Below are 11,241 nucleotides of genomic sequence, written 5' to 3'. Positions count from 1 at the left end.
TGATACATCGTTTTATTGTCTCGGCCTTTGTTTTACGTATTGGGAGAATAGTTTAATGTATAGGGGTATTATGGTAATTTTATGTAAGACTCATTCGTTAGTGTTATAATAATGAATGAGTCCGTGTGTTTTGTCTCTCATTCGTTAAGGATGTTTAACGAATGAGTTAACGTATGAAGATCATTCGCTATGGTTTGTATAGCAAATGACGTGATGAATGGAACCCTCATTCGTTAGGCATGTCTAACAAATGAGTCGTCTCCTATATATATCCCTTGTAATCTATTCTAATATATAGAGTTCTTATTTTATCACGAATTGCCTCGTACTCTGTCCAAATTCTCTCTCAACACACACACTACACATAGTTAACGTAATTGAATCATAACACAATCATATCGAAGACTAGATCATTCGGAATGAATCAATCATGCACTCTCAGTTTTACTACAAAACCTTCGTCGGCACTGTATTCTTAAAAAAGATCACCGGAGCAAGTCGGAGGATTTTCCGGACTGCAAACCTTGTCCTTGTCGTCGGTGACAGCTTTTAAAACGCTCAAAGATGCTTAGTTATTCAAAGCCAAGGTTAATTTGCAGGTGCACCAATCGAAGATTACAATGGGAGTTATGTAACCAGCAAAAGATTATGTAACCAGCAACTGCATGTCTGCATGTAGCATTCAAATAAAACATATTGATGTTCAGAAAACAATTATTAGTGTATAACATACGGACCATGAATTACATAAAGAAAAACAATGACATTCTATTATACGATGATATTAAACTCCAACAGCATCTCACGTAGCTTTTGTGCATATATCGGAGTCGGGTCTTCATCCTGCATCAGCATCGGATGCATTGGGACGAAATGATCACGACATACTGATTTCAAAACCTCTAGTCTTCGGGTATCTTTTGGTGCTTCATTTAGCATGTTAACAACAACTTCAAACCATATTTTTAAACATAAGAATCTTGCATCTCCATCTTTGCTTCCTTTGCAAAGAGTTGAAAGACTCGGAAGAATTTCAATGACAAAAGTTGTGTGGTTTTCCTCGATTATAGAAGCTTCTTCGGTGATCGCTTCAAGAACCCGTAAAAGGGTTAACAGAAAATCATCTCGGCCCTGAAATCCAATCCAAAATCTTGATTTGTTTGTACAGAAAGAGTGGAACACAAAATCTTGATCATGAATACATGTCAGTAATAAAACCTCCAAAAGACAAGAAAGATTATTTCCTTTTTTGTTAAAGAAACATTGGATTTCACTTATATAAAAATCTATATGTAATATTCAACTTCAACTTTTTACCTAAATAAAAAATTAAACAAAAAAGATGTTCGCATAACTAAACTAATTTAACTGAAGTTTTTCAGGAATGAATTAAAAAAGATATATATTCTGTTATTTTTGGCCAAATAATACTTGGAAGAAAATATTAGAGGCGTGTGTTGATTGGTTTGAGTCGGTTTTTTTGATTTAAAAACAAACCAAAAAACCAAAAATTCGGTTTTTGAAAACTGTTTAGTTTCGGATTTTTGGTTTTCAGTTTGGGTTTTACATTTTGGGCGTGAAAATTTTGACCCGAAATATAATTTGGCCAAAAAATGATATTTCCTAAAACATTGGGCCTAAGTTTTTGTTGCCTAATAATTATAATTGTATGATGTATTTGAGCTAAAATACTGAATAACACTATTCATCAATTACTTATAAATTACTTATAACTCAAAATAAGGTGAAGATCCATAAATCCGGTTCAGTTCAGTCTTTTTGCTTTTAATTACTGCATGACCAAAACTGAACTCAAGAAATGGTCTATTCTATACTTATAATTTTAAAAACAAAGTTTTTAATGGTACCAGCAGATGCTATGTTACCTGGAATGGTGATTCAACCAATTTAACTAAAAGTTTGAGTTGCTGAAGGATCTGAGAGTCAGCCACTCTGCGTTTAAACGACAAGCTGCCAAGAAGATTAAGAACCACCAAAAATAATGGCAAATTGGTCTTTGAACCACCACTTTTACCACTCAAACCGCCACCTGGCACATGTCGTTTCCCGCCCAGCAACTGCTTAGTATCAGCAATTATCATATCTAGCAAACCCGGTATAACTGACACCACACCATTTACAAACGCCTCAAAACATTGCTGCAAATAAACCCCCTTTTCCTTCACCAACCGATCAACAGTCGTTAAAAACTTCAAATTAAAGAAAAAATGACCAAGCCACCTTTTTCGGTTTTCACATAAAAGAGTCACGAAAACAAGCGTTTTTCCTTTTAAAACTTCACCCCCGTGTTCAATGAGGGATATTAGATTCGGGACGAGGTTTTTATCTTCTATTAACGGTAACAGATGGCGACCAATGTTGGTGAAAAGATTGCTTGCAAGCATTGCCATATTCAAAAGATTTAAACAGATTTGTTGCTCACGTGGACCGCCTTTTGAAATGGCGTTAACGGTTTCTTTAAAGGTAAGTTTCTCCATTACTTGTTGGATTGTGGGCTGGTTAAAACGGGTCAAACGGACTAGACATGACCCGGCTGTAAGTCTCATGATTTCTTGTTTAGCGGGTGCTCGGAAGATGTAACAAAGGTTGTTGATTACATCCGGGCTCGTGAAACGGGCCGCCCAGTATCCGCCTTGGCTTGAGATGTTCTCTATTGTTCTTAATGCATAAAGTTGAGTGATGTCGTCTTCCCCCTTGCGTAAAAGTGATGATACTAGTGAGATTAGTGTATTTGGAACCTGCTCAAAAAGTTAAAATTAGAAGCTAAATAATGGATGGGTTAGATGGATGTGATTGCAGATCAAAACTCAAAACAGTTTTTGTTGATTTTTTTAAAGCTGTTAACAAATAATAAATGCATATACAAGTATAAAAATTACATTGCTACAGCATTTAGAAAAATAAAAGGCCGACTTAAAAGGTTATATGCATAAAAATATATTTTTTTACAGCTTTCAACTCATTTGGGTGATCTTTAAACTGAACATGTTTCCTTTAGAGCTATGTTTTTTTTCAATTCTCTTTTGACCGGTTAATATATGTGGCAAAATGAGTGGGTTGTGGGTTGTGTAATGTGTCAAATGGCTTAGGCTGACCACTCAGAAACGAGTTCACCTTTTATAAATAATAGTTGCATTAAATAATAATGTATTTTGTAATAAAGCTAGTTAGGATGTGCATTGGGTTGGCAGAAAATAGTGTTGGTTAAAAGCTTTTTAAATGTTAAGTAACTAATGCATTATACAAATACATAAACTATATTATTACAGCACTTAAAGAAAAAAGAAAGACTAACTTAAAAGGTTCAATGCATAAAAATTTATTTTTCACAAGTTAAGCTCATTTGGGTTTAGACTAATTGACCTCCTTTTTAGCTAATTTTTTAATCCTCTTTTGACCAGTAAATAGATGTAGCAGAATGAGCGGATCGATTGGTTGTGTAATTTGTCATAACGGGTATGGGCTGACCACTCAGAAAAAAGTTAAACTTTGTAAATAATTAGTGTATATTGTCAAATAATGTATCTTTTCACAAAGCAGGTTGATAAGTTTAAGCATTTGAAAACACATGGATAACTTTCAGCCTGTTTGACTCAGTCAATCCATTTGACCCGTTATATGACCCATTAGAAATATAAAATTACAACCCAAATGAACCCATTTTTATGTTAAAAGGGTCAATATCCCATATTAAGATCAAAGCAATGGTGATTAAAACTGACCTGCCATCCTGATGATGTTCTGTTTTCCGTTACCGGGCTTTCAGGTGGATTAGCCGCTTTCGGTTGGTCACTCTGAGTCGATATATAAAACAATAACTCACCCAATGCAGCCATAGAAAACCTTCTGACCTTTTCTTGACGGTCAACCAACCCTTCGTTTAACGCACCTAATATCCCCGAATTTGCTAACTCATCATCTATAGAAGTAGAATGCCGAATTAACAACCCAAGAAGTGACGCAAGTTGTACCCGCAAAGCCGAGGCTTTAGACTGCCGAAGCATTTTGACCAAAACAAGCATTATTTGACCATTGGTCAATTTATTAGCAGCTTCCACACTACAGCTTAAAATCTCGAGATATTTAATCACATTTTGCTTCTCACTAACTGAAGTGTTTCCAGTTAGTATACTTATAATGGATTTTGTTACCACTTCCAACTGATCTTCTGGTAATTTCACAAAGTCAGGCGCGGGGACTGCATCAAACGGAAGAGAAGGAACCCCCAACTCTGACCCTTTGTCTGACTTTTTACTCGGCATCACAGGTCGAACCGAGAGGTCAGAAACATGCCAAAGAGCTGTTGACAGTTTAACCACACCATCTGAACCTTCTAGAACTTTTTTAACCTTTGGTTGTGGTGAAGCACTCGGTGGAGTAGCAGGTACTACAACATGATCAGAAGATGACTCATAATCATTTCTTCTAGGATCATCCGTTGCAGGTGATGCAGTCAAATCATAATCTTGAACAGATGAATTCTCATCATCAACTGTTAGGACTGAGTTCACGATTTCAGGCTCATCTTGTGTGTCCTCTTCATTGTTCTCATTGAAATCAAGCTCCATATCAGTGTTCTCGATTTGCACATCGGTTTCATTTTCATAATTGTTATTATTAGGCATAGGCCGACGAAAATTCTCTTTTTCGTTTTCCCTCTGAAGATTCGTCTTTGCTATCCTTGAAAGACGTAACAGATTCACGCCTTTTGTGTTACTAGAACCTTTAGACTGAATCTTTCTACCACTAGGCACACCTCTACCAGGTGTTTCGGTGGGACTCACACTGGGTTTCAAATTATCACGGTTTCTTGGTGGGGTTTTGTTTTGATTCCGTTCTGTAAGGCACGGTTTGTAACAAAGTTCAATCATGTTGTCAAACACAGGTTGAGGTGGTAAAGCGGGTGGGGTTAGTTTTGTGTTCCAGTAGGCGTGGCCACAAATTTCAGACCATTGGATTCTTTCTGCTGGATCTTTTATTAGAAGAGAACTGATGAGATTGGCGAATGGACGGCTAGGATTGCCCGGTAGAGATGGGGTTGGATCTGTGAGGATTGATTTCACCAGCTGTGTGAATTCTTTTCCTACAAATGGTGGTCTGCCAGCATAGCACTCATATAGAACACAACCGAGAGCCCAAAAATCTGAAGCATATGAGTGGACTCCACCATCATAAAACAGCTCAGGAGCCATGTAACATGGTGTTCCACGCTTTGCTTGTGGTAACTAAATATAGCCAAAAAATATAATTATATTAGAGTTCACAAAAAGATACTTATGTATAAAAAAGAGTTGCAAAAATGTAAACGAGTCAAATGGATCAACCCAATTTGACCCACCCGTTTTTCCACCCCTAAGAAAAATTCATGTAACAAAAAAAATTAAAGATACGTGTGCCACTTGTTAGAAAACTCACCAGAGAAGGTGTTTTGGATATATCACTCAATTTTCTAGATAACCCAAAATCACATAGCTGCAAAGGTATAACAGAAAGAAATACCAATTAGTAGGAAAATAACCAGCTATATAATAAGTAAAACTAACACAAATATACCTTTGTACGACCATTTTCATCCAGCAAAATGTTTGATGGCTTTAAGTCACAGTAGATGATTCCCTTTGAGTGTAAAAACCTAGCAATTTTGATCAATTCAAGAACAGTCATATGGTATGAACTCTAAATCCATACACTTTGAATAATTAACTAATGTAAATGAGGGCAAGGGAGTCTTTTACCGTAAACCTTTGACAAGATCCAGAGCAAAATCATGTACAGAATCTTCGGGAAGTTTTCTGTCCTGTAGCTCGGTCAAAAAAAATATAGCTTGTGTCAGAGGTATGTAGCGACAATTCATGTTTGTAAATAAACAAGCATTATAGCATAAAAATGTTACTTTGACTTAAGTTCTAGAAAAACATCTAGCAACCAATAAGATACTAGAAACTCTGTGTTTAACTTTTTATCCATGATATCAAATATCTAAAAGTCTACAGATGTTACTCAATTACTATGTCCACAAAGCATGATGGTAAAGAAGGGTCAAAGAGAGTCAAGCTACAGAAAAACAGATGAAACAATAATAATGGAAGAGCCCCCAAATTTTAAAATATATATGTATGCTGATGTACGTAACAAATAACAATGCGCCTTTATCTTTTATTCTATAAATACTTTTCTTAAAGAATATAAGGTAACAAAAGTTAAGATGCGGATGAATGCTAAGATGCTTAAAAAGATGTAATGTATTGTATTATAATATCATTATGTTTATGTGCTGAGCTCTAACGGTAGAGGATATTCAAGTTAGGTGTATATCATAGCCCCTATATATCATAATGGCCTCTAATCTTACATGTTACATAATAAAGAGTTGCATACCTGCTCCAGTAATGTCCTTAGGTCACCTCCAACACAGTATTCTAAAATCAGCCACAAATGAGCAGAAGTTTCATACCTATTCATTCCAAAAGAAAAACATATAAAATTTCATTCTACCTGTAACCCACAATGATAATTACATAAACTAAAGACTCGAGTATTTCCGGGGAACTGCCTTACCAAGCATGAAACCTAAGTACATTAGGATGATCCAATGAGTGAAGAATTCTCACCTGCGGTTTAAATTCAAAAGAAATAAATAAATCCGATACTCAAAACAAAAGATAAGATAAAATTATACTCTCATCTATCTAGTAAAGGCAGGCTTACTTCGGGCAAAACCTTGTTTTTGTGGGACTTGTCAACACTCTTAAGCGCAAAATACTCAATACTCTTCTTCTTCCTCCCTTTATACACAGTCTGCAAACACAGTATAATCGGTGAATATTTATTTAGTGTCTGAAGTGTTAATCAGTTACCAGAGAGAGAGTTGATTACCGAGTATTTGCCCTGGCCGATGGCTTCGTAAATATGATAATTGTTCATGTCGTAAAGTAAAGGAAATAGGGAATTTGATGCTGCAATCGCAATCCAAACACCAATTATTTATTTATTTATTTGGGAAAGCAGAAATGAAATGGTAGGATTTGAAGTTAATTAGTATCATCAATCAGGTGTAAGGTTAGGGTTTCATACCGCTTGAAAGAGAGCTAATCGGAGTGGCAACTATTGAATGTTCTTCACTTCAGCTTGAATTGAGTAATAATAATAATAATAATAATAATAATAATAATAATAATAATAATAGTTAACCCTAGATCTTGATCTTGATCTTGTTGTTGCACAGAGAAAATGGGGGGTTACTTACTGATTGGAGAGAGAGAGAGAGAGAGAGAGAGAAAGTGTGTGCGTCTGCGTTTGAGCGGGGAGAAATGAAAATTGAATTTCAAAGCCGTTTGCTAAATTAAATAATCATTATTATTTACTAGATGGGTGTATGCATCAAGGAAGCACCGACTTTGGTAATCACATTACAATTTATGTGTGTTTATTGTTCGGTTTGAAACCGTTTAAACCGGTCATTGGTTTGATTTCACAATTTTCTTTTCTTTAACTTTTGGCTAGCCGATTTCAATTTTCAACGAGGTGGCTTCGGTTTTCGACGACAAAAAAATCATTACTAACGTTTGGCTTAGGATTTAATTTAAAACCATCAAAACCAACCCGCAAACACCCATACGAAGAATGTAATTTTTTTTAACTGAAAAGGTTATAGCAATATGATACTCAAATTAAAGATAATAAAATGCTCGTTTTTATGGTGCAATGTTTTATAAAAACTTTTAACGTACAAAAAAGTAATGACCGTTCAAATTTCGTAAGGGAAGTTGGGTTAAAATAGAAAATAAAAAGAGTATATAGGTAAAAGATTAAGGGCTATAGTTGTAGCCATTGTTTAAATTTACAAAAGATTATTAAAACTAAAGGATTAAATTTGTAACTATATTTAATGACTTGAAAGTAATGTTTGACATTCAAAAGACTATATTGCCCATTTCATCATACTTTGTTGGGTTATAACTTATGTATTAAATTTTGCATTTTACATAAAAACAAACGTCTTAATTTGCACATGTTTCCCTTATTATATATAGTATAGATATTTTTATTTTTATTTTTATTTCATCTATTCTTCCGCTAACATTAAATTTAGTATGTTGTTACTTTCTGGATGGTATATCCGATTTCAACGCCTTAATAACATTCTTAACCCGTTCCTTGAAAATTGAAAATATGTGAAAAGGAAATGATAATGATAAAAGTATAAAAATGTATTATTTAATTGAAAACGAGAGAGAAACTGTAGCGATTTTTAGTATAATTATATGATATATGTGGATATATACATATATATGGCAGGGAACTGAATGTGAATGCTCTGAGAAAGTTAAATTTTGGGTTTTACTATTCATGTCGTATATTTATTTAATATTTTATGAAAGTGATTGTGAATGGAGAAGAGAAAAATATAATAATAAAGGTTAAAAAGTATTATTTAATTGAACAGGAGTAAATAAATACAGTGATTTTTAGTGTAATTATATGATATATATGGATTTATGGTTGGGAATGGGCTGTGTTTATGTTAAGTGAATGACGATGATAACAAATTAAGATTTGTGTTTATTAGCCTTGACGATTCCTTTTTTTTTAGAACGACAACTTTTGTGACATTCATGACAAAACCAGATATACCTTAGTTATTACGTAACTAGTAAATGATTACCCATTTATTACGTAACGAGCAAACAAATAACCAGATGATACTGTTTATAACCCGGTTGCATTGGGGGGGGGGGGGTCATCTATAAATGATATATGTATAATAGTAGCTAACATATTGATATTATAGCCCTAGTATATAGAAAACCAATTAAACAAAAAGATTTTCGTTTAATGATACGCTATAGAAAACCAAGCAATATATCATCCGTCAAGCCGAAAAAGACTTATAAAACACTTATTTGAGATGTTTTAAGAAACTCGTGAAAATATTTTGGATTTTTACAACCAAACGGTATGTTTTTCTTAATTTGCAAAAATTTGGCCGCAAAAACACTCGTTTTTGCGCTGTTTATCCCACCTGAACTATTTTTCTTGCCAAAAACCGAACCCGAACTAAATTTGAACTCGGGATTTCACGTACGACACGCAAAATGAAAAAATTAGCCAAAGAGGAGCCCAAAGCCCCCCCCCCCCTTATTATGGCAGCCGGACTTAGAGGTCCCCCCCCCCCCCCCTTTTATTTCTTCTTTTGTAAAACTCTTTAACATATCTAAAACTCAAAATATCTCAAACACACTTATGGACCAACTTCTTCTCTATCATTTCCAACCATAAACCCTAGGTATGATCTTGTTTTTGAGTCTTTTTAATCAAATTTTAACCTAAAGATTAAGGTTTGATTAAGAAAAATCATATCTAGCCATGAAAAAACCTCTTCAAAATGATGCAAAAACTGAATTTGATGCTAAAACATGTTGAATAATCTGAATCAAATACTTTTTTTTGCCAAAAACACGGATTGGGAGGTTTAAATCGCGTTTTTACGGTTTAAAAATTCGATTTAGAACCCTAATCGAAACTCTATGTTACAAGGCTTGATTATTGAGGTTCTATGCTTGTATTTGAGGTACATTGCTTGTAGATGCATTCGATGGACAGCCAAAAACCCTAAAAGGCGAGAGAAGAGACAAAACACCCGGAAAACGCAAAGGTATTAACCAAGCACTAGTTAAGGGGCTGTTTGTGTCTAGGTTGTGACGTGCTTGTTGTTAGCCTATGAAATTTTTCAGGGACATCAAGGATCATATGAATGAGTCCCTATTCAACTTTGGGATTTTTCGATAATCTGATAATATTTGACGATTTTATTACTGTTTATTGAGATTTATTTTGGAAAAATAGTTAAACGGGTTGAAAAATTATGAAATTTGTGGAGAACTAAGGCAATTCGTTACAAGGTCACACATAAATTTTGTGGTCAATTGGAGAACCCTAGTCATAATTTCTAGATTCACGTTTAATCGAGTTTTAACGACAATTTATTACACAAATGGTATTTTAGCCAAGTAGTTTGGTTCTGGAATTTTTACAAAGATTTTTGGAAGCCATTTTGACCACCCAGAAAAATAATCGGATTTTTCGAATATCATTTGGTATAAACGGACGATTTATCGGTTAAAAATATCATTTAAAATAGAATTTTATAAATTAATAAATAAGTAAATAATTTCAAAAAAAATTTTATACAAATCTACACTTGTTAATTAGTGAGTGTATAAATTTTCGTAATCTAACGATAAGCAGATAATTAGTTGTGCTGATTTGAAAGTTAAACAAATATAGATTTTGTTAAAAAAAAACCCGGCAACATTCGGATTAGCGAACCTATTAGGATGTCAGAACATCAAGAGTGGTCAAATGACATATTTTTGGATTAATTAAGTAAAACCAAACATTTTGAGAGAAATTCGGACAATTCGGGTAAATTGTACGCGTTTTTCTCTAAGCCAAACTGTATAAAACGGAAACGAGTCCTTTAGCGAATCCGGACATCTAAACTCTAAATCTTCTTTATAATTTGAATCATTTTATCAATCGACACGTATACTCAAGTTTGTGTGATCTGATTTTACACAGTTCCTGAAATGAAAGAAATGAAGAATCAAAAGCTAATCAATATATTGAAAAAGATCTAAACAACTAGAGCCTAACAACTGATGAGTCAAACATCAGTTGTTTTAGCAAAGATCAGTAGTTAGCATAGAATTCTTTTATAAACAGTTGTATGTAATTAGTTCATCAGTAGTTTGTAACCGTTTTCTTGGATGTCGCTTTCATCTTCAGCTTATTTGCTATTCAACACATCTATATAATGAAGAAGAGAGTCCCTTCTTCATAACACTTTTTATATCACAGCATTCACCTGATTAGAGTACTCTGTACTAGAAAATCAGTGAATGATGAGCTAAGGTTGAGGGGGAGCAATGGATTATAATTAATTCAAAGTTGTTCTTCCATATGAAACCTGTTAATTAGCTTTATGATTTTCGTTTCTTAATTTGTTTCTATTAAATACTAATTGAATTGAATTCAAATATGAATTCAATTAAAGTGATACTTATTCATACAAAGAATTAGAACAGTTGTTTACGGTTTCATTACTTGTGAATTATGTTCATTAGATTAGATAGAGATCTAGAATCATAACATGGGGGTACCCTAAATCATGTACAATAACAAGATGAAATGTGGTTGTTGTGTGTGTGTTGGGGGGGG

General features: G+C 34.0%; 1 protein-coding gene across 2 annotated transcripts; it reads right to left on the bottom strand.

The window, feature by feature from the left end:
* Positions 1 to 695: 695 nt before the first annotated feature.
* On the bottom strand, positions 696 to 6,998 carry LOC143635366 (serine/threonine-protein kinase RUNKEL-like). 2 transcript variants are annotated; one of them, XM_077103219.1, is made up of 10 exons: positions 6,898 to 6,998; positions 6,730 to 6,819; positions 6,580 to 6,632; positions 6,400 to 6,475; positions 5,757 to 5,818; positions 5,575 to 5,653; positions 5,437 to 5,493; positions 3,744 to 5,246; positions 1,887 to 2,759; positions 696 to 1,131 (listed from the first exon to the last, which is right to left on the bottom strand). In XM_077103219.1, exons 1-10 carry the CDS (start codon positions 6,943 to 6,945, stop codon positions 772 to 774), a joined length of 3,201 nt encoding a protein of 1,066 aa, XP_076959334.1. In that variant the 5' UTR covers positions 6,946 to 6,998; the 3' UTR covers positions 696 to 771. The 2 variants fall into 2 exon arrangements, with proteins under 2 accessions (XP_076959334.1, XP_076959333.1); XM_077103218.1 differs by lacking the exon at positions 5,437 to 5,493.
* Positions 6,999 to 11,241: the final 4,243 nt, after the last annotated feature.

The sequence above is a fragment of the Bidens hawaiensis genome, unplaced genomic scaffold, assembly GCF_021521415.1.
Source record: "Bidens hawaiensis isolate Kalapana, Puna unplaced genomic scaffold, B.hawaiensis_p1.1 tig00007455_1, whole genome shotgun sequence".
Lineage (NCBI taxonomy): Eukaryota > Viridiplantae > Streptophyta > Magnoliopsida > Asterales > Asteraceae > Bidens > Bidens hawaiensis.
Note: the sequence above shows the minus strand (reverse complement) of the source record. Positions and strands in the feature narration are given on the sequence as shown.

Bases quoted from the DNA above. Each gene is read 5' to 3' on its own strand.
- LOC143635366 (XM_077103219.1), bottom strand. From the start codon at position 6,945: ATGAACAATTATCATATTTACGAAGCCATCGGCCAGGGCAAATACTCG. The intron at 6,820-6,897 runs GTAATCAACTCT...CTGTGTTTGCAG, and splicing joins TCGGCCAGGGCAAATACTCG to ACTGTGTATAAAGGGAGGAA. The intron at 5,654-5,756 runs GTAAAAGACTCC...CAAAATTGCTAG, and splicing joins GATCTTGTCAAAGGTTTACG to GTTTTTACACTCAAAGGGAA.